General features: G+C 39.6%; 3 protein-coding genes across 3 annotated transcripts in view; 2 read left to right on the forward strand and 1 right to left on the reverse strand.

The window, feature by feature from the left end:
- The window catches only part of LOC129718040 (zinc finger protein 1), an 88005-nt gene extending 82776 nt beyond the window's left edge, over positions 1-5229 (forward strand). Inside the window, exon 5 of the mRNA XM_055668440.1 lies at positions 1528-5229. Coding sequence (XP_055524415.1) covers positions 1528-1727 — 200 coding nt within the window. The 3' untranslated portion in view covers positions 1728-5229. The remainder of the gene's footprint in view (positions 1-1527) is intronic.
- Positions 5230-5342: 113 nt separating this feature from the next.
- On the forward strand, positions 5343-6419 carry LOC129718044 (uncharacterized). Its single transcript, XM_055668447.1, has 3 exons — positions 5343-5609; positions 5804-5977; positions 6038-6419. Exons 1-3 carry the CDS (start codon positions 5534-5536, stop codon positions 6250-6252), a joined length of 465 nt encoding a protein of 154 aa, XP_055524422.1. The 5' UTR covers positions 5343-5533; the 3' UTR covers positions 6253-6419.
- Positions 6420-20028: 13609 nt separating this feature from the next.
- Positions 20029-22618, reverse strand: LOC129718041 (transcription factor grauzone-like). Its single transcript, XM_055668441.1, has 5 exons — positions 22399-22618; positions 21413-22338; positions 20908-21358; positions 20656-20852; positions 20029-20603 (listed from the first exon to the last, which is right to left on the reverse strand). The coding sequence occupies exons 1-5, from the start codon at positions 22519-22521 to the stop codon at positions 20072-20074; spliced, it is 2229 nt and encodes a 742-aa protein (XP_055524416.1). The 5' UTR covers positions 22522-22618; the 3' UTR covers positions 20029-20071.
- Between the last annotated feature and the right edge of the window lie 1633 nt (positions 22619-24251).

A 24251-nucleotide genomic window follows, 5' to 3' on the forward strand; every position in this document is an offset into this window, starting at 1 on the left:
CCTATTTTTGGCTTCCAATTGAGAAATCAAATCTAGTTTTGGTACATTTATCTTTACGAACTAATTAAATTTTGTCTTATGACTTACGTTTTTTTTTTCTTACTTTTGAACCCAAATTGAGCCATTACCCCTAGCTTTAACAGGCATCAGATCCCAAAAATCGAATTATTAAGCTAGTGAGTAAAGAATGATCTCTTGAAAAATAGTTAAAATGATTTCAAGACTGCCCTGAATGTAATTCTAGCAATTCCATTTTTTTTAATTACTTCTACGATTTGAAAATAATTGTAAAAACAATCTAAAAATAAAATTTCGGAATCATTCAACATCGGTTTCAATGATTCAATTGTAGGACCAAGTTTTAAAAAGCATTTTAAAATGATTTTTGTAATGAAATAATTGATATATAGAGAATATTTCCAAAAATAATTTCAACCCGTACGTCAAACTTCTGAAGATTCCAAAATATTCTACAAGGTTTCCATGACTTTTTTTCTTTGAGCCTACCGTAATGAATCGATTTTTCACCCGTCACGATGCGATGAAGAAAACCCATCCTTTTTTACCGCTGAAGCAGTTGTACACAGACCAAAAACGACGCTGAAATCATAAGAAACATAAACTCCTTGCTTTTGAACCATTCCCAAAGCATGCATTCGCTTGAAAATGGTTTGGCGAATACCTTTTAAAACTGAAGCAGGTTGTTCCAGCGTTTGGCATGGATTCCCATCCTCGAGCAATTTCTCTAATTCATTGTCTTCGACGGTTTCTGGCCCTCATGCGGACAGTCGTGAACACCCAAGTTACCGTCTTTAAGACGACGGAGGAAACAATCACGGCACATCGCTTTACTTATATTAGCATTTCTGTAAACTTTTATTAACTCTCGATGCGCTTGAGCCGTTGAAATGAAAAGAGAAAAGTAACACTTTCCGCAAATGACGGTTATTTGACTCAAAAACAGACATTTTCATACAACTAAAAGTCTATGACGCCACAAAAAATCGATGACGTGTCGAAGCAATTTGTTTACATTATTTCTCAGTTTGGTTCACAATGTTTGCAATATGTCAAAATCGACCAGCGCTTGTTGCCGGCGCCCTGTTTTGACAAATTGCGAGAAGTTAGTTGCGCACGTAACAAAACAAACTGCGAAAGAATTTTGAAACGATTTTTCAATTTCACCAAAATGATCCTTATTAGAGTATGCTTCTATATAATGACTGTCAAACAAATTCTAAAAGAAGCCTTTGATTAAGTGACTTCAAATTTGGTTTCAAAATTATCAAGGAATGGTTTCAAAATGATTATTTACAGGAATATTATAGTATAAATTTAAATATTTTTAAAATAAATTGTAAGTGATTATAGAATGATCTCTAAAAACAACTATAATAATTCACCTAAGTGATTGGAAGTCTCAAAAAAGTCAGCCAAAAATGCAGTCCAAGGTAGCCCGGAAACGTGCTCTGGTTGAACAAATTCTTGGACAAAACCTACTTACTTTTCTTTTCCCTCTCTTCACAGGACAACGTCCGTACAAGTGTGTGGAATGTCCGAAAGCATTCAAACACAAACACCATCTGACGGAACACAAGCGGCTGCACAGCGGCGAGAAGCCGTTCCAGTGCTGCAAGTGTCTGAAGCGCTTCTCGCACTCCGGTTCCTACAGTCAGCACATGAACCACCGATACTCGTACTGCAAACCGTACAGGGAAGGCAAATAAGATGAGGACCAGGGACGGGAAGTTCCGTCCCCAGTCATCAACGGTGCCTATCCATCGATGGCTGTTGTTTCCTCCCAGCATCATCATCATCAGCACCACCAGCATCCCCAGTCCGGTCGACCCGGCCGAAGAGGTCGCCGAGGGGGATCGGTTGCATCACTGGTCTATCCTGGACCGCCTCCGCCACCACCTCCGCCGCCTCCACCACCGCCAGCATTGAGAACGGGCCCTCCCACTGGGTCCTTCCCACCTGCTATGTCGGTTTCCTACTTCGATCGACGGCTCCTGGTGGACAGCTATCTTAACCCGAACTTTTTGGCTTATGGAAGCGGACTTGGTGGTGTACACTGAACGCAGAACTGTACATAAACTTGCTCTCCACGGAACTTTCTTCCGGACAGGTTGGAGAACTTCATTTAGTTAGTGTTGATTATTGATTAGTAAGGTTTTCGAGGTATTTTTGGCGCAATCCAAAACGGAAGTCAACGAATCATCGTACTTAAAATTTCAAAATATGAAGAAGCGAAAGCACGCAAAAAAATTAAACTGAACCCAGTTACTAATATTCTCCGATTAGTATGGCTAGCGGCTTGGCGATTTGCTGCGCCGAAAGTAACGCCGCAAAAAAGCAAACAAAAAGCTGTGCATTTAATTAAAATCGTTTGTTCAAGGTTTCTTGTGAGCCCGAACCCGACCACGCGAGGGTTGGCTCCGAAAAAAAACAGCGAAACAGCAAAACTCTTAAGCAAGCAACTTGAATCTCATTCCCTTCGCTAAGGTTTTTTTTTTGTGTAGTGTATAGAACTTAAATCCGTTATGATTTCCAGTTTACTTATTTCTCTGTAACATTAAGTAATTTAGAGTTTAAGCGCTGCCTCGCACTATGCGCCTCTGCGGATAGTGGACGCGCCACCTGTAGAATACTCGAAGTGAATTCTGTTGCCATAAACGAAAGCGAAAATAACCGTTATGTTGCAAAATTCGAATAAAAAACGCATCAAAGGCTGGGTCTAGCAATTTTTGTTTGTTTAATTTTATTTTACGTCTACAACCTATGCAACTATCCTTAAGTGAAACCAAAAAAAAACTAGAAGAAACCAGACAAACATATACGCATTTTTGGACCACACGGTGTTAACAAGACAATACAATAAAGTAAATTTAACCCTTAACTCGTATTAACAAATAATGAAGAAAAAACAATTCAAATTCTTTAGAAGGCTAACATGAAATAAAAAAAACTTTTTCCCTACTTTTCCTTCCAAATTCAAAAACTAATTCGCGATTCCCTACCCAGAAAAAAAAACACTTCCTTGTTGTAAAAACGCTAGCAAAAGGCCATACGGCAGCGTGAAAAAGGGCGAAAGGGGCTCCCGATTGACGCTCGTAGGAAAAAGGGCGCTTCGCTTCGATATCGCGATATCAATTTATATGGTTTCAGCAAAACGCGCACGCGTATCGAAGCACACAAACCTTTACTTCGAGTGAACAGTTGGACCCCATTTCCGCCCTACGCGTATGTAAAGTCAAAAGCTTCACTGATTACAGATTTACTATATTTCTACTAAAACAAAACAACTGCAAACAAAAAATCCTAAAGCATAGAAACAATGTTTGTAAATATTCGCACACAGGAGACACACAAAAAACAGCACACTGTAGAACGAATGTAAGGTTTAGTATAAAACTTGCTTACCCATGTAAAGTATAACCCCGTAAGCTGTGTATTATAACTTTGTAAGGCGGTCCTTAGAGCTAAGTAAGTAAGTAAGCAAGCAAGCAAGAAGCGCTGGTTGAGCAAACATGAAAAAAGAACATCGAGTTATATTGAAAATCTTTTTTACAAAGTGCAGAATTACAAAGAGTAATAAGTGAATAAATAAAAATAGCCATAACCGAGCGGACAACGAAACTGTTAATTTAGTAAAAAAACGTATTGCCTCCAGAGACAGAGAAAGAGAGAGAGAGAACGCGTTTCTCCAGTAGAGGAAAAAAAAATCTGCGGGGCGTAAAACAAGTGTCTTTTAAATTAACATTAACTTGAATTGCTAATTTTATTATTACTACTGAATACTATTATTGAGCATTATTTAGTTATTGAATTATTACTTAAGAAGGGTAAAAGATGAGAACTCGTGAAAAATATTATATTTAAAGAATAATGTACTGTTAAATATTTCTACGAATACTCAAAACAAAAAAAAGGCAACAAAAAACTAAAATTTGCAAACAATAATGAAAATACCAGATAACCATTCCAGCAGAAGAGGAAGATTAACTCAAGCAAGCTGATTAACGAACGGGAGAGGGAAAGGCAACTCTTGCGCAAAAAAAACTAAGCAAGTTTCAAACTACTTTAGACAAATTACAGTATATTGCATTCTTGTATCTGATAAAAAAAAACGTCAACAGCAGTAACAACAAAGAAAAACTCATAAACCGACAATAATTGCGGAGAAAACGGAACTTGCAACAACGGGTTGGCACTCCGACACGTAGAAGAGACAGCCGAGACGCAAACCGAAAATACAAACGCTTACCTATCGAAGGCGGGCAGCAGCATTAGGAAAGAACGAACGGCTCTAGATTTGCCTTATTTAACGCGGTTTGCTCAAACAGTTTTTCCTAAGTTACGTTCTCTCATACAAGGCGAAAAGAAAGTTCTCCCGATTTTCAGCACTAACTTGAACAGATGCTTCTGTTTCTTTTTTCTTCAAGCATGTTTTAGTTGCTCTTTCTGAAGTAATTAGCTTGTAAGTAAAATTTTATTATTAAGTTGCAGTCAAGCAAATTGTTTGTACAAAAATTAAAGAAAAAACCGACAACGATGAAAATGTTTATACATACACAATTTTCGGACCCAAAGCTAGCAATCCAAAGAAAAACAATTTTAGTGCTCTTAGTTTGATTTTGATCAGTGTTTTCAAAATTGTTTGTACAGAAAAGTGAAACAAGAGCTCACTAAAAAATCGAACAAAAATGGTAGAACCAAAGCCAAAACATTAACTTTAATTTCTAACTTCTAGTTTTTAAGGAAACTTTTTAAAGCAGTACGCGTCGTATGTAATGTATGATTTTCAGTTAACATCTGCCCGTTGAACATTTTATTAACTTTATTGAGAGTTTTATTATTTTCATTCTTCCAAAGAGATTAACTTTACCCTCTGAACGGTGTGCAATTTGTGCCAAACAGAACGAATAAAAAAAAAACAAAAAAAAACGATTGCGAAATTGCAACTACTTTACAACTGCATGACTCAGAGGAAAACGAACAACGCAGAGCAAGTCCAGCAACTGAAGCAAGACGATGATGTTGAGAAAAATTAAATTAAAAAAAAACTACAAGTTACTTCACGTATTTTCCCGATTTAATGGAAGTTGTAACTATGAAGTAAGAAGAAGAAGAGCAAAAATCGGTGAACAAAAAGTATGTCCTTAAGTATATGAAAAATTTAAAATATATTATATATATACAAATATAAAATAATTATGAAAAAATAAACTGTGAAATGGTTTCTGTTTTCATCCGAAAGATACACCTCTCTACAAAAATCCCACCCACGCCAATGCTTGAGTACCACACCTCACACACACACGTACGACGATCCGCCCGTAGTTCGCTCGTTCGACGTCAGAAGCGATCATTTCACGCACGAATGGAAAGGAGGATAAACCACACAAAAGATCAAAATAGATCGTAAATCCAGACAGGCCAAAGCTCTGTCTGCTGTTTTGTTTGTTAAAAGTTTACCCCCCGAAACAGCGATCGTCTTCTAGTTTTAGGTAGCACCAAAACCGTTCCAGTAATGTCGAAATGGATGGATTGGGCACTTGTTTCGTTTTGGTTCGTTCTACTTTCTAATCATATCACCCAGACCGATGGTAAGTGAATACCGTAATGTCGCTACGCAAACATAAGGCAGCAACATTTTTTGGCTTTGCTCGATTGAGTCGGGAAGCAGGAAGTCGAAAAACGAGGTTCGTTGCTTACTCATCAGCGAGCTCATTGAAGTCTAGCAGAGCCAAACATTCAGATTGCCAGTGAAGGTCACCACAATTAGTAATGTGATTTTCAGCACTACTGAAACGCTGCTACCAGTGCCGATCGCGGGGTGAGCTCGGAAGCTGCAAGGATCCGTTCAGGTTCAATGCAACCCAGGTGGAAACGGAGCACGGAGTGACGGCCGTGCCCTGTGCCTCCGGCTGGTGCGGGAAGGTAATCGAAGGGCAAGGTTCTTTCAGAGAGGATGGTGAGTTTTTCATTCTAATCCAAAAAAAAACTTATACCTAAGTGAGTTCCGTTCTCCCAGACTACGATATGGCCACCCAACGGATGTGTGTCCAGCGGGGTCCGTCCGATTCGGAAGATCGCTGTGCGTACACGGTGTACAATTACAAAAAAGTGTACATGTGCTTCTGTCAAGGCGATCTCTGTAATGGCGCTACCGTGAGCAGGCAATCGGTCAGCATAAGCGCACTGCCGCTGATAATTGGTCTCATTCTCCCGTTGATTGGATTTCGCTGATTCTGGACTCGCTTGTGGAATGCATGGAACAATGTTTTGGACAACCTGTTAATTCAATAGGATTTTTTATATTTATTTGATGTTGTAACCGTTTGGGTGAAACCGATAATCGCTGCTCTGATCGTACAGGTGAATGTGTAATTAGGAAATTGACTGCAAATATCAAACTTATGTTTTTTGTCACTCAACCATTCCTGTATATCAAATCCCAAGCAACATTACAGGTACTACAGGTACAAAATATGTTTTAAGAGAGTCTTCAAGAGTATCATGAAACATAAATTGTTACTTGGGTTGTCTACTGTCTTTGAAAACAAAATTCCCTAATATGATAATACTCTTAGCAGTTCTAAAAACAAGTTCAAACACCGAAGTTAATTTCATTTCAAAACGGTATCGATAAGATATTAGGCTCTTGTGAAGAAATCCACAGTCAAACTTAGATAACTAGAAAACTGACAAAATGTCAATTTCACACAACTTCGTGACCTTCTCTAATACATTCGCGAACAAAAAGGCACGATTGAATTGGGTTCAACCGTATCTTCTATTGAACAAAACTTGGGCATTAGGTTTTTGATTCTTTTTTCTTGAAAACGGTAACTTTATTTATAAAGTTTTTTTAAATTTGTGATGTTTATAAATGTTTTTTTATTCGTTGTCCAGGGAAACAGCGATGAGCACTCTTTGGGATACCGCCAGGCGCATGCGGAACCGTGACGTTTCGAATGAAAGCGAGGAGTATTCAGATCGCTGGATACTCGATTTTGCCAAAAAGGTCTGTCCGGACTCTGTACCGGAACAGAAAACCATTCGCGACGCGTTATTAGTAACTACGGAAGAGCCCCCATTTTCGATGTTGGAATTTTCAATGGCTCTCCTGTCGTGCAACAATAAGGCTCCAGGGTTAGATAGAATAAAATTCAACCTGTTGAAGAATCTACCCGACTCTGCAAAAAGACGCTTGTTGAATTTGTTCAACAAGTTTCTTGAGCTAAATATTGTTCCGCATGACTGGAGGGAGGTAAAAGTCATTGCTATTCGGAAACCCGGGAAACCTGCCTCTGATCACAATTCATATAGGCCGATTGCGATGCTCTCTTGCCTCCGGAAATTAATGGAGAAAATGATCCTCTTACGGTTAGACAAATGGGTCGAAACAAACGGGTTACTTTCAGATACTCAATTTGGCTTTCGCCGGGGCAAAGGGACGAACGATTGCCTAGCGTTGCTTTCTACTGAAATTCAACTAGCCTTTGCTCGAAAAGAGCAAATGGCTTCTGCGTTCATGGATATTAAGGGGGCTTTTGACTCTGTCTCTGTAGAAGTTTTAAGCGCGAAACTTCATTCGCAGGGACTTTCACCAAATTTGAATAACTTTTTGCTCAATTTGTTGTCAGAAAAGCATATGTATTTCTCACATGGCGATTCGACAACTTCCCGAATTAGTTACATGGGCCTCCCCCAGGGCTCATGTTTAAGTCCTCTCTTATATAATTTTTACGTCAATGACATCGATGAATGTCTTGCAAATTCATGCACGCTAAGGCAACTTGCAGACGATAGCGTTGTATCCATTACTGGTGGCGAGGCTAGCGATCTGCAAGGACCATTGCAAGATACCTTAGACAATTTGTCTGAATGGGCTCTTAAGCTGGGTATCGAATTCTCTCCGGAGAAAACTGAGCTGGTCGTTTTTTCTGGGAAGCATAACCCAGCTCAGCTGCAGCTCCTACTAACGGGTAAAACGATCTCTCAGGTTTTAGTCGCTAAATATCTCGGGGTCTGGTTCGACTCTAAATGCACCTGGGCTTGTCATATTAGGTATCTGACACAAAAATGCCATCAGAGGATTAATTTTCTTCGTACGATTACCGGAACTTGGTGGGGTGCTCACCCAGGAGACCTTCTAAGGTTATACCAAACAACGATATTGTCAGTTCTTGAGTACGGCTGTTTCTACTTTCGCTCCGCCGCGAACACGCACATTATAAAATTAGAGAGAATACAATATCGTTGTTTGCGTATTGCCTTGGGTTGCATGCAGTCGACCCATACGATGAGTCTTGAAGTGTTAGCGGGTATTCTTCCGTTGAAGCATCGTTTTTAGAATCTCTCTTACCGGTTGCTTATTCGATGCACAGTTATGAACCCATTAGTAATTGAAAATTTCGAGAGGTTGGTCGACCTTCAATCTCAATCCAGATTTATGACTTTATATTTTGACTATATGGCTCAAGATATTAATCCTTCTTCATACGATTCCTCCAATGTCGCACTTTTAGATACTTCTAATAATGCTATATTCTTCGACACCACCATGAAACAAGACATTTCTGGTATCCCGGATCAATTGCGACCCCAAGAGATCCCTAAGATTTTTTCGAATAAGTTTAAAAAGGTTTTACACTGACGGATCTAATCTAGATGAGTCCACTGGCTTCGGTGTTTTCCACGAAAATTTTACCGCCTCCTACAAACTCGATGCTCCTGCTTCCGTGTACGTCGCAGAACTTGCTGCTATTCAGTACTCTCTTGGAATCATCGAAACCCTACCCATAGACCACTACTTCATCTTCACAGATAGTCTCAGTGCCATTGAGGCTCTGCGATCAATGAAGCCTGTGAAGCACACCCCGTATTTCCTGGGGAAAATACGGCAGTTTTTAAGTGCTTTAACAGATAAAAATTACCGGGTTACCTTAGCGTGGGTCCCTTCTCATTGCTCGATTCCGGGTAACGAAAAGGCTGACTCTTTAGCTAAGGTGGGTGCTATTGACGGCGATATTTATGAAAGACCAATTGCTTATGATGAATTTTATAGCATTTTGCGTCAGAGAACACTCAACAGTTGGCAATCATCATGGAACTCAGATGAACTGGGACGGTGGCTACATTCCATTTTTCCTAAGGTATCGACGAAAGCATGGTTCAAGGGGTTGGATGTAGGTCGGGACTTCATTCGCGTGATGTCCAGACTTATGTCCAATCACTATACGTTAAACACGCATCTCTTTCGTATAGGGCTTGTAGACAGTAATCACTGCGTTTGTGGCGATGGCTACCATGACATCGAGCATGTTGTTTGGTCGTGTACCGAATACTGTGGTGTTAGGTCTGAGCTTATAGATTCCCTTCGGGCCCGAGGAAAACAACCGAACGTACCCGTTAGAGACATTCTGGGAAGCGGTGATCTCCAGTACATGACACAGCTATACGTGTTCATAAAACACGCTGGTATTAAAATATGAAACTCTTCTATCTATTTGTCAGATTACCATTCCCGCTACCCGCTGAAAGAAGATGATACACTAAGCTGGAGACACTCAAACGAAGACTCGGCATTTTTATGTTCACGCAGACACCTCAGTCCAAACTGCTCAAATAGAACATCACTGCTTAGCCATGTACAAATAAATAAATCGTATAACTCAATATAGTTAAAATCAAAATTGTAACTCCCCTCCTCTCACCTTAAATCCCCACTAGCTCGTAGTCGGCCGCGAGAATAAAGAAAAGGCCTCCCTCTTTTCCCTGCTAATTTAGAAATTAAAAAAAAATGTACTTGGCTCAGTTAAACATAAATTGTATCGTGCCGTGTCAAATAAACTATTTAAAACTAAGAAATGTTTTTTATTATCCTGTCTCCAGTTTTGGAGTTCGCAGACGTTTTTTTTCTCAAGTAACATTTTTTTCTCGACTTTATCCATTTTTCGTCCTTGGTTTTGTTGTTTATAGCCGAAACAATTTTCTGTAGTCGCTGTACAGTTTGAATAATGATTAAAACAATTAACCTTGACCGTAATGTTACAACTGCATTCGAGCGTCGAGAGATCACAAACTCTTCTGGAGAGGTTGCTTAGCATATTGTCCTCTCGAAACCATTTGACCAAAACTTGATCTTCGACCGTTTTATAGCTTTACTGAGCCCGTCGCTTCCAGTTAGCAGAAACTATTCCCTTTGCTTTTATTGACGGTCGCGATCATTTGTGGCAGTTTCCTACGAATGATATGTTGATAGGTAATTATTGACCTACTTCCAATCCTGTCCTAATTCCTGCGCTATTCTCAATCATTTCAGTATCGATTGGTTTTGCCTTTCGATCTCTCCATTTTGCTGGGCCAGTACGAAATTATGTTTAACACTCGAACGCCCATGTCGCCATAGAAAAAACTAGATTCTTCAAATGCTGTTTTAAACTGCGGTCCATTATTTGCACGAAAAGTAAATGGTACACTCTACAGTCTAAATATTTTCGAAAATTGCAGAATTATTTCCTTTGCCGCTGTCTGGAGGCCTAAACACAATGGATACGTTGCGGTTGCGTTTGCGGCAATTTGATAGTTAGCCCATACATTTTCTGTCAAATTAACGTAAACGCAACGCAAACGTATCCATTGTGCTTAGGCCTTGAGTCATCTCACAGACCTCGATGAAACGACTATAATAATTTTTCTAATAATCCATCACGTGTTAGTCCGTCCGAAAGTAATAATCCACAGCGATATCTTCCAGCCTCCGTATGGAGTCTTTTCGCGAATCATTAGAACAGGTGGTTCCGGAGCTGCCACCGGCGTACATGAGTGACACTTCTTCACAAAAACCACCCTCTCTGAATCAATTTTCGGCCACCAAACGGCACTTCGAAGGTGAGATTTTATCATACGCATTTCCCATCGACAAATTTTGTTGGCTATTATTATGTGGTAAGCTAGTAGCAATTCCCGCTTTCATCCTGACCTAAGCACTGAAGTACCTGATAGATTTTGTCGTCCTCTTGTAATGCTTAAAAGATTTCTTGCCAATCCAAGACATACATCGTAACAGCATCTGACACAATCTGTTTAATAACAACCTCCTCCACAGAATCGAACATAAATGGCTTTAGTATTTTAAGTCTTTTTTTTCTTTTGTGGGGTTACTGGCTGGGCGCGTCAAGCGCTCGAAGCTCTACACCAGGCCCGAGTCATCAAATCAGAGAGTTTCCAAAAATCATTTCTGCCTGACGAAACATGCCTACGCCGGCATTGAAAGACACAGTAGCGAATTGATTCTGGAGGCTTCCTGACCAAAGGTCGACGGGCAATTGGTGTTGAGCGCAGACGCAACATATGAAAAACAATATATGTAAACATGAAAAACGGTACTCTCTGATCTCTTTGATTAGCCTCTTCAGTTCCTCAGTAGAAACCTCGACATCCAGCGCTCATTATATCATCTTCTTCTTTTGAAGTTCGTAGATGTTTTATTTTGCTCAAAATGTTCCTCTCCAGGCCCCTTGAGTCGACGAGACAGCTCGGCGGTACATATGAGAGATTGATGAGAATGGCGTAAATGGGAAATAGTGTGAGATTAGTATAAGTAGAGTTATGTTTAATGTAGATGGGAAGTTTTGGATTGATTTGATTTGTATGATTTTGGTTTGGGTTTACTTTTCATTTTGGGTTTTATTTATTTGGCCTAGCCACAAGAATCCTAATGGTTAACGTTTTAGTAAGTAGCAGTGCAAATAATTTTTGAGATCTGTTTCGAAATTATTTTTTTTCCTTTCTTTTTTAGTATTTTTTTGTCATTTTTTTTGTTTTTTTTTTGTTTTGTTTTTTTCCCCTTTCTCCATTGTACCCGTATGTTTTCTCTAACACTTTTGACTTCTCTATTTCACTGTATCCGTCAATCGTTTTTATGCTTTTAACTGTTTTATAACCCATCCACACTACAGCGAATATGATGTGATATCCACCAACCCGATATCAAATTTCATACACCAAATCTCCCGTAAAACTAGATGTATGGATCCTGATTTCAAGACTCGCGACATCACATGACACCCGCTATAGTGTGAACAAGGCATTAAATTAAACTCTTCTACGTGATTATCTCACACTTGGTTTGAGTTTTTGCTATACTTTACACTATAGTTTTTCATACCTTTTATTATTGCACAAGCTTGATGATCTGTACAACTCAGCCAAAAAAAAAAATTTTAAAAAAAATTTAGAAAATATATATATATATATATATTTATATATATATGTATATATATATATATATATGTGTGTGTGTGTGTGTGTGTAAAATAAAATAAAAATAAAATAAAATAAAATATGACTTAGCCGTTACCAGCAATCCTTCTTGAGTCTAGGACCCAGGTAATATTTCTATTACCTTTATATCAATGTAACATATAACGACTAAGTCGTAGAAATGAATTGCACATGTGCATGTTATACATGACTTTTCAGGATAACAGAAATAACCTTGTTCACTCCTTGCAGCAAGATGCAATTCTTTTATTATGGCTTTACTTTAGAGAAAAGTAAAACACTTTCTGAACAACGCAAGAGTCGCATTCTATGAAATTGTTCCCCTTTTTCCCACTTGAAATTTAAGAACATTTATGCATACTTTTGTTTAGACCCACTTTCAGAAGTGAATGTGACCGCTGTTCATTTACTGATTTGTCTATAAGCCCATGCACCACGTCAAGGTTCAGTTCAGGCTTTAGTATTTTAAGTCGAGTCAAAACATCTGCAACATTATGTTCGCCTGATATAGACAACCTTATACACTAAAGTCGCTTTTTATGCGGGGGATACGTGCGTAAAAAAAACGCCTGAATTTCGGAATCCGCGTAAAAACCGCGTAAATTCCGGTATCCGCGTAAAAAAACCGGGTCAAAAAAAAAACCCGCGTAAAAAGCGACCTTAGTGTAACTAAACGCTTGGAGTCTCACGATCCAGAGCTTCAAAATCGGTCAAAATATCAAATTCTCCTCGATGCAGATATGTGTAAAACCACTCTACACTATAGACACTATATAGTGTTTATACTCTACACTCTATATAATTGCCTAATCCTCTTTTTCGGCTTGACAACATTTTTTCGCTGTATCCGTCAGCGATTTTGACGAACAGTTTACAATTCGGCTACACCCAGATATATCTGTCTGAATCAAAAAGGCTCCTAATCCTATTGTGCTCAGTTATCGCGGTACAATCCAGTTTATTGAAGAATCCTAGCTTCTGTGCTTTGCATATTGTATTATTTATTCAAGTTGGTATAAGGTTTTTTCGTTTAAAATTCAAAACCACTGTTCATTTTATAGCACAGTATGCGTGAGAAGCTGCGTAGCCGCAAGGTTACAGAGTCCGTTTTGTCAAGCGGATGGTCGTGAATTCGAATCTTAGTAGAATCGGGCCATTCGATGTCAAAACTGGACTCAAGGCATGGATTTACTCTCAGGCTCCCCCACCACTTACCCTTCCTTTTATATTTGGCAGGAAGAACGAGGCTCGGTACAGTAGAACAGCAGTTCTCAATCTGCGGTACGCGTACCCCTAGGGGTACGCGAAAGCCTTCAAGGGGTACGCGCAAGAAAAATTAGTAATGGCGGACAAAACAATTTTTCTTTATAATACTTCATTTGTTGTTCAAACTTGCTCTTAAAACATGCGAAATGACCACGTAGTTTTTTTTCCTGACTTATAATTTATTGATGCCTCCAAGTCAAGAATTAAGTTTCATTTTAGAAATATTGCATTTTAGAAATATAGAACTACTGAAAGTTTAATAATAGAAATGTAAAAATTGAAATTGAGTTTAATAATAGAAATGTAAATATTGATGCCTCCAAGTCAAGAATTCAGTTCAAATTTTAGAAATATAGAACTACTGAAAGTTTAATAATAGAAATGTAAAAAATTCAAGCGAGTTTTTGAGACTCGACATATGAAAAGAACACGTGGTTAAAGTCGCAAGGGTGGTGGGGGGTGGCCGAAACACCAGGAAAGACCACGGGGGGGGGGGGGTAACGGGGGGTATAAAAAGTGATCAAAATATGACCACGTGGTTTTTGAACGGCCCCTAAAAGGAACGCTCAAATCACATTACACACAAACACTGACAAAAATAATAATAAGCATGCAGCTTCTTGATAGCGGTGTTGCTAATAAAAGAAGTGCAGGGTACAGTAGAAACCTGGGCATATCTCACAATAGATCTACGGTTCTGGCGGCAGTGAGAAAGCGCATACAGGAAAAAATACGTATCTGCAATCTATTGTTTGAAAAATCGATATCTTCCGGCGGTACACAAAATTACGTTGACCCGTTAAATTTTTAAAAAACTTGTCCAGGATGAAAGCCGACAAAATAATTGATTTTGGATACCAACATCAAAAATCCGGTGTGGTCAGGTATTAAAATCGCGAAATCGCTGAAAGTAATAGAATCGAACATGTCGGGTAGGGAACCTATTTTAACCCTCTAGTGCCCAACTTAGTTTTTAGACGGACTTCAAAAAAATCACAATGAAGCTTTATAAACATTTTTTAAGTTCTTACTGGAGCTTTTTGGAGGATCAACTGATGACCGTCTAAAGGCGGCACTGGGCACTAGAGGATTGAGCATCTAAAATATACTCGAAATGTGTAAGGTGAAATACAAACATAAATATGACAATTTGTTTATCATCTTTCTCTGCGACGCAATAATTGGCACTCAGGAGAAAAGCTTCGCCAACCCTAACGTCTGTTCATCATAGAGGTGTGGGATAGGAGATCTTAGCTCAACCACCTACTGTCTCCAAATCTTTTAAATCGTTACAGAAACCGACAAAGAAAGATTACGGACTAATTTTATGGTAACAACTTTTGGCGCGAAATAAATGACAAGAATTGGAACAAAGAATGAACTAACGGTAGCAGAGAAAGTTGGCACAACTTTCCAACGAGACTCGACGCATTAAGCTAAAAAATTCTGAAGTCCGTTGTCCAAACTTTGGAGAACACAAGCTGCCGTTGGGACTAAACTAAAGACTAAATGCCCTCGTGGAAATGGATTCAAAAAATGACATCAAGATCTACAGTGACACTGGATAACACGGACTATGAGCGCGTCATGAGACACCATGGTCTCGGAGAAATTAATGATAACGACGAGCTTTTTGCAGAGTTCTGCGTCAACAACGACATGATCATAGGGGTTTCACTCTTTCCTCATCGACCAGTGCACAAAGTCACATGGGTATCTAGACTAGCGAGAACAAGTTGGACCAGCTGCACACCCAGAGGAACGAGTGGTTTACAGATGGAACCTGGCGAAAGATAGAGGAGCGGAAAAAAGCAAACGCCGCGATAGAGCGGGCGAATCCCCGAGAAGCCAAGAAAGAAGCCCGTCAACGATATTCGGCTCTATAGAGGGAAGTTAAACGCTCTTGTAGACGGGACAAGCGAGCGTGTGCGGACTACCTGGCTGATGATTGGCGTCCTTCACGATATCTCATGACACCTGAGTGAAGCCAGAATGAGTCCAAGGATGCCACTAACCAAGTTGAACGTTGATTTGAGCACTTTTAGTTTCGACAGCCGACCAGCCATCATCAAATCGGCAGGATCCGCCAAGGGTACGACGTATCACTCGCGTCAACTTCGAGGCCACTTCACTGCAAGAGATCAAAGCAGCTATCCGATGTATGAAATTCAACGAAGCCCCTGAGGTCAATCGCATATCAGCAGATATGCCCAATGCTGACCCCATGCAAGAAGACTGCTTCAAATAGTCTGCAATATCTGGAACACCGCGACATTTCCTGCTAACTGGATGCAAGACATCTTAATAAAGATCCCCAAGAGGGGGAATTTGGCTGCATGCGACAATTTACGAGGTATCATGCCACTGTGCAAAGTTATTCTAGATCGAATACAGGAGAAGATCGGCCGGACTCTCCGACGACAGCAGGCAGGATTCCGTGCCGGACGATTTTGTATGGACCATATTGTCACGCACCGCATTATCCCAATATCCCAATATCGGCGATACGAAAAGTAATATAGCTGCAAGGATCAAGAAGGCTAGGACTGCTTTTGCTCGATTAGTTTGCGCACCAAACCCCGAATTTTCGAAAGTGAATTCTGTGCTGTTCTACACCAGCGAGACGTGATGTGTGTCGGCGTAGAACGCCCAGAAGCTGCAAAACTTTGTCAACGAATGCCTGCGGTATATTATTCGTGCCTAGTGGCCACACAACTGGATCTCGAATGCCGAGCTCCATCGCCGGTGTCACGGGAACAACAATTCTAGAACAACAATTCTAGAACGAAAATGGGTGTGGATCGGCCACATACTTCAAGAGCGGAAACCAAATCTGCAAGCAAGCGCTGGAGTGATATCCAGCAGGATATCGCAGCAGAGGAAACCAATGAAGTCGATGACAATCTGACCTGGACCCAGATCATGGCTAAAGCAAGCAGCCGCCCAGGATGGAAATCTTTCAAATATTCCCTAAGCACCCCTATGGGTGCCTAGGACGCCCCCTCCGTCCCCCCCCTCCCCCTTTCCACGCTACGCCAGTGGTACTGTAGGAGAAAGCACCTAAGAGTCATTCAATTAATGGTACAATTTGGGCTTTTCTTGGGTGAATGCTTTGAAAATTTAACTCTTGGTCGCAGTTAACTACTGTGAGAAGGGTTCTAAATTTATAGTCCAGCAATTTCAGCTCCCTTGCCGATTTCTCCGAAAAAGCGTCGGGTAGTATTGCCATCGTTCAAGTTGCCTCCACCCGGTCCAAGTCTAATTACACTTTTAGAGCTTGCCGGTTAGGAGCCTGACGGTCTTTTGAAATTTGGTTTCTCTTGCTAACACGCCATGAAGGCTTAGACAGTTTCCACACATTGGGAAACGTTCGACATTCAACAGAATCATTCAAAGACATTCCCGATCGCAGGCAAATGTAACATTGCCACCTTCGTATCAATCATTGATGAAACGACATTGCTGAAGTTTTTATATCTAAATTTTTGACATTCAATTTTGTCGGATCCAGCTCTAGAATAGCTGCCATCTTAGCTACCTTCGCTGTTGTCAGTTGCGTATTTTCATTGGAGAATATCAGGCTGATGAGCCGACAGAGCGATGTAGGAAAAGTCACATCATTATTTTAAAAAACATCTTTCTCATTTCGAAATCGTCGTCGAATAACTCGAATTGGTACAGGGGAAATCGCAAATATATGACAATCGCTATACGCCTTCAGCTCATCGTCGCTATCCTGTTTGTATCTATAAAAATTGAATAGGATATTAAGACGCACTGTACCGCAGCATGTAAAGTCAAAATCACCATAAGAATTTGTCAAGGTAGGCTAAAATGTATAGGGACTAGAAAGAGCAAGGGCGAATTATAGATCGTTTACTCTACAGGTTCATATTTCATACCTTGAATGGTTGCTGCTCCCATCACAACCCCAATTAAAAATTACTTGAGTCCAATCTTCTTGAAGTACGTCTGTGTCGAGGAACTTAATCTGGCGCTTAACCGTATGATCTACCAGATATTGCAACAGTACTTCTGCGGACGATGGCTCAACAGTGATACCTGCCATTGAATAAAAATTAAATGCATTACAAAAACTTGCAAACAGACCAAATGTAGGGGTAAACAGGGTAAGACCGTCCAGCGGGGTAAGACCGCTCACCGTAGTTTTACTACCAAGTTATAAAATAATTGAAAAAATTCTTTAACTTGTCTATAACATTATAATTAAATAACATTTTGCACCCCTTCCTTTTTTGATAGTGCGCGAACGGTCACAGAAATAATCAAAAACAACCTTTCAGCTGGCAACCAGTCAATGCGCTATTGTTTTGTGGCAACGAGACTTAAAGTTTTTCTGTCAAAAAATCTATAGTTTTATTCGCGAATATACGTTTAACCGCTTGCCTGAATCTGTCTTCTTTCGGAAATATCGAAGGCCGTGAGTAATCTTATAATTTTGAATATTTTTTCGATGGAATATGAAAATGTTCCACTGGGGGTGGAGTCGCCCATTATACCTGGGGTAAAACCGCCACGTATACAACTGCTTGTTGTTTTACTTCAAGACCCAAATGCCTTGATTTACAAAGGGAATATTTACAGGATCATTAAAGCAATTTCAAGCCACATAAGACATCGATGTTAATCGACCATTTTCGATTTGGTTTGAGCTTTTATAAAAAAATTTTTTTAACGCGACTAATTTTTGAAAATAACATTTGTGTAAAAATGGTATTAATAAACAAAAATAATTTTAGAGCCAGTATGGTTTGTTTAATCGATATGACGTCTCTGGCATAGTTGAAAATAGTAGTTTTTTACTTCCGAAAAAAATATACACTGTAAAAAAATTAAAAAAAAGATATAAAAATAGAATTGAATTTTTTTTTAATTATTTCAAAAAAAAAATCATGTTTTTACCTGCAAAATCCACAAAAGGTAAGCTGAAATTTTATGGTTGTTGGATCATGGAGTAATAGAAATAATTATAGCTCAAATTTTGTAAAGGATTTTTTTTGGGCGGTTTGTTTGATTATAGTCGTTGGTAATTTTGTTCTTGAAAAAAAAACTTAAAAAAAATTAAAATATGAATAAAAAATTATTAATTATTATTATCACTTTATACATAAAAAGTCTTCAAAAATAAATCATACAGACAGGTTTAATGAGTTTTTATTTTTAGCTTAAAGACAGGTTAATTATAAATTGAATATCTTGAAAAACCCCAATTCTGAAAAATCTATTTATTTTGAAAACCAAAAAAGTTACCTAAACATTGATTTGAACTTGAAAAATCAGAAAACAAAATAAGTTAAACATAGAAAAAAAAATTTTTTTTCAGATTTTTCAGTGTATATTTTATTAAAAAGAAAAAAAATACCATCTACAACTTTGTCAAAGACACTATACCAAAAAAATCAAACGTTTTGGCCCTAAAAATGTTTGTTATCCTCAAAAAATGGTGGGCGATCTTACCCCGCTGGTGGGCGGGCTTACCCCGCATGAAAAAGATCTGCACATTTTCAATGAATTTTTAAAATTGAAAAAAAAAGCTGGAAAATAAACAAAAATATTTCAGTTATTTTTTAAATGCGGGTATTGAATAGAAGAACCTTTTAGCGAAGGAAAAATGAAATTGCAGCCGCAACTTTTTTTTCTATAAACAGAAATGCTCAAGGGGGGGGGGGTCTTACCCCGCTTACCCCTAATATTTACCGTTCGGATATGTATCTTTTTTGGCCAATTACACCTTGCTATAACATGGATATAAGTGAATTCCTTCATTCAAGGTCGTCATTCGAATATCATGTTGCTTTTCGAAAAATTGATCCTGCACAGGACTTCTAGCGCAAAATGTCCTTCGCCCATAAGTATGTCTCTGACAGACTCTGATGATTGGATCAGATTTTCAATTCGTTTTCCAGCCAAACGGTATTCTCTACACTGAACACTTAGAGCGGACGCCACATCTAGTTCCTCAAGTGAATTTTTTTTTATTATGCGTTGCAAGCGACGATGTTTGCTTCTTCGGCTTATTTTGGTAAAAAGTTTCAATTTTCGTTTTCACTCGATACATTTCTTGGTTTCAAACACAACTCTTCCATTTACACAGGCTGAATTCGCGGTCAAAAAACGAGTCTTTGTGCGGTTACTTTTCTTTCACAACTTTTTAAAGGTTGAAATTAAAAATTTTAAACGACTCGTAAAGGTAACACTGTCTATATCAACACTGGGAAACCGTTGCTGAACATTATTAACCAAATCTTGCAATTTTCGACACCTTCACAGATCCATACTTTCTTCATGGCGTTCTACGATAAGCTTTTACTCAACAAACGTAGTATTTTTACCCTTTTTGTCATCGAAATGATTTATATTTTCACTTACCCAATTTTATGGACTGCGGATACGCCATTCGGGTAGTTTTAGGATAGTGAATACTTATGTGTACCACCGTAGAAATTATTTTCTAACATGTGATGTATTACCATATCCTACAATCCGCCTACCGCTTGTAGAAACGCTCCGCCACCTTAGCTGCCCATAGCTCCGGGTGGGCGACCTTTTTGTGGGTGTACATGTTGGAGCTAGAATTGCAAGTACGCGGACAGTACGGACAGGAGTATAGCACCTCGCCCCTGTGGTTTGCCTCGTGCTCCTTCAGGCGCAGTATTCGCTTGAACTGTTTGCCACAGTAGCTGCAGGCGAAACCAGGGCGTTCCTCGTGGTTGAAGCGTTTGTGACTAGCCAGCGCCAGTTCGTTGACTGCCTCCTTCCCGCAAATATCACACGTAACTGGACCACCGGCCAAGCAGCGCTTCAGGTGATTCTGGTATGTATCTTTATTCTTGAGCCACTTCTTGCAGTTTTCACACTGCTTCTTCAGACTGGCAGCACCTTCAGCCGAATGGGAGAGGCGATGTGTTTCCAGCAACGATTTGTGCACGAATCCTTTAGCGCAAATATCACACACCCAACTTGAGGCGGCTCCGTGGATGTTCTGCTGGTGAGCTCTCAGTAGCACGGCTGTTCCAAACCTGGAAAGTTTTTCGTTAAAAAATCGCTTCACAAAACTTCACCAAAACTCACGATTTGTCGCAATCTTTACAGCTGAAGATTTTTTGCTCCATCGAAATATGATACTTCATATGATTACGCAGCAGATAATCTTTGTAGAAAGCCGCATCACAAATTTCACACTTAAACGGCTTTTCCGAGTCGGGTGTGTGAACCCACTTGTTGTGTTTCTCCAGACCGTCACTTTCAGTGAATGATTTGTTGCATGGCTGAAAGACATCTCAAAATAAATTTCTTAACTCCCAGCGCGGGATCCAAACCTACCTCACACCGAAACATGTCCGGATTTATATGCCGCTGGCAATGCTCGTACAGTCGACGTTTTTTGCAAAACTTGCGACCACAACAAATGGCGTAACCACGCATGTTATGCGCAGTTTTGTAGTGTTTTTCCAGCTGATAGTAATTCTCGCCGGCGTACTCACATTTTTCACATATCAGCGTACAGAACTGGCGAATCAGTTGGTCCTCCTTCGCAACCTCATCGGCAGACTTGAGAGCTTTTTTGGGTGGAGCCGATGTTACACTTGGTTTCTGCACATCCGGCAGGCCTGTAAGGGGATTTCCTGCTAGTGACACATGCTCGGAATTGTTTGCTAGACTGTCCGTTGGATTCAACTCTACCGGATTATTTGCATGATTGACAAGACAGTTCGAAGCTGGATCAGCATGATGCGCTCGGACGTGGGTGTTTAAAGTACGGATCGAATTGAAACTTAAAAACAGGAAAATTAATAGCGACTATTTAATACAATAACTTAATACTTACTACTTATTGCACTTGTCGCAACGAATGTTCAAACTTTCGACATTCTGATGCCAGTTCCGGTGCCCGGACAGCAACCATTCGCTGCCGAAAGCTTTGTCACACTGATTGCATTTATAAATTTTCTCCTCCTGCTTGGAGTGGCATATAACTTTGTGCAGCTGAAGTCCCTCCTCGTCTTTGAAGGCCTTTGAGGAGTCACATAAATCGCACCGCAAGTGCGGCTCTGAGTAATCGGGTGTACCGGCTTCGTGTCGCCGCAAGTGATCGTACAGTGCGGATTTTTTCTGGAATGTACGATCGCAACACGTTACGTAGCCTTGAATTTTGTGCGCTTTTTTGTAGTGCAGCAATAAACGGGAAAATGTCTCGCATTCTTGTTCGCACAGATCACAAACCAGTTGTACGTGCTTTGCTATTAGTCCATTACGTTCAAGATTCGTTTTTTTCTGGGAAGGAACATGCCGCTTCTTACAAGCCGGCTCTGCCGGATTTGTCGTTGATCTGCGTCGCTTCCCTATAGGAATCGATGATTCCTCAGCGGAATCTTCAGTTGTATATTCCTCACCTTTTACTTCTGAATTCTCTTTTTCCTCCTTGATCAAGGAATCATCACTAGAATCATCGTCATCATCACCGGCATCCCGGTCCAGTTCATTTGATTCCGTGTCCGATTCAACACAACCAGTTGTAACGATTTGCTGGGGTTTACCTTTCGTGGGTCGTTCCTCCTCTTTCACCAATTCGCAGGCAAACAATTCCTGCTGGACTTCATTCGCGTCGAAAAGTTGTTCCGTTTTTACCATGGTTTCTAGTAAACAATCCGTCTTCCGACACCATATTTCCTCAACTTCGCAGTAAAATTTGTGAAATTCGTCGATTTTTTCCCAACAGCTTGTACACAGTACCCGATTCCGGTACTCGATGGCCTGCGTGATAAGAATGTTTTTCAACTTTTAACACTAAAGAACCAAATTTACCCAAATTACCTTAAACCAAAAGTGTTTAGTAAGAATTGCCTCGACACTTTCTCCGTTCGATTCGTCACCTATCCCTAGAAAGTTTTCCGTTTTTCTACGACAGGTTAGGCAGTCTTGCAAATTCTCCGTCATTTTCGAGCCGCCAGCAAATTTGTTCCAGTTTTCAACAGATTTTGTAAATTTTCGACTGATAAAATAAAAAATAAACAAACTGAAACCGGAGGAGGATTTCGAGTAGCTTCAGTGCTGCCAAATATCTCTGCTAGGGAAACTAAAATTCGCAGGAATGGTTAAATAGCTATAATCCTTCGTTTATTTTCCGGTTTGAGCTTTTAGAGTGCACCTGTAGTGACCAGTGCAATAGAAGTATGGAATACAACAGACACCCTGGCTATTTCACAAATGATCTCTCTTTCTTCCTTCTTCCTGGGTACGTCTACACTGAGTCACATAGCGAATTTTTTTACTCCACTGTGTGCGGGCAAAACTGCCAAGGAATAATAAAACGTCATCGCCATTTAAGACGCAAGTAAGAAAGAGATGCCAGATAATTGTTTACGAACTTAGCACGTGCGGTGGTGGGTTGAAGCTGACAAATTTTACAGTGCGCTTCGGGCAGCACGGCAGGTCAAAACTGGGTCAAAATCGAGCGAATAAAGAAGGGTTTTGACAGCAGTTAGCGCGCTTCCAGGTCAAATCGAGGTGAGCTGGTGGAATAAAGAAATTCGCTAACAGACACAGTGCCACTGGCCCAGTGAAATAAAAAATCGCTGTTAGAGTGTAGATTGAAATTTCTTTAAAAAAAATAAAAATTTAAAAAAAATGCTTAAAAACTATGTTGATTAAAATTACATTATATCTAGAAGGTCTTTGATCAGTCTTCGTTAAAGTTGTAGATCAAAGTTTTGTCTAAGGATTAAACAATCACTCACTCGGAAAATCGTTTGCGATTTTTATTGCATGGAATACTTTTGCTGGTTGAAGGCTCCAAAGTGAAAGGCAATGCAAAGCAAAATCTCGCATTTCACCGAACGATTTTATTAATTTATAGCTTGTTAAAATGCACTATTACATTTCGGCTGAAATAAAACTCAACAAGCTTTAATAAAAATGCATCAGGTGTACAAACTGAACACCGTCTTTTTTTTAATTTGAAGCTTCCTTGCTTTTTGAAAATGATATTCATCGTTAAATAAATCTATTCCTAATCTTTTAGGTAGCAAATGAGCTCTCTGTCGGAAAAACTGTTTTTTTACGCTTTATATAAATACATACCCCACCGTCAAGAAATCATGACACAGGGAGGCCAGGTCATTTTTCAAATATCTTCATACTCCACAAAACAATGTCTTTATACATAGGAAATCTGTAAACACGGTCTCCGTTGAAAGTTTACAAAACTTCCAGTGACACATTAAATCGAGTGCGGTTAATCAACCGACTATTAGGCTTCCACTTATTCACACGCGCTCAAATGTTTTCAATATTAAGACATGTCTTCAAATCTGGCATCCCTGTCATGACACGCAAACCAGGGTTATATTTCCCACAAGCCAGCAGCAGAAATATCACTTTGCTTACTATCAGGGTTATATTCCCCAAAAGCCAGCAACAGCAATGTCACTCTGTACACTACTTGCCAGTTGGTGAAAATTTAAAACAAATATAATTTTTCAATTTTGAAATCTAAGAAAACTCGTAGAGATCTAAGATAAATTTAGTTATGCCTACTGAAAGGTCGGTTATCAATCAGTATAAGAAAAAGCAGGTATTTTTTCAAATTAAAACCCCCTATTGTTAGTTAAGCAGAGGATGTGACAATCGAATAGAGTGGTGCCAGGAACATACAGTGGTGGAGGTAG

Source organism: Wyeomyia smithii, chromosome 1 (genome assembly GCF_029784165.1).
Source record: "Wyeomyia smithii strain HCP4-BCI-WySm-NY-G18 chromosome 1, ASM2978416v1, whole genome shotgun sequence".
Classification (NCBI taxonomy): Eukaryota; Metazoa; Arthropoda; class Insecta; order Diptera; family Culicidae; genus Wyeomyia; species Wyeomyia smithii.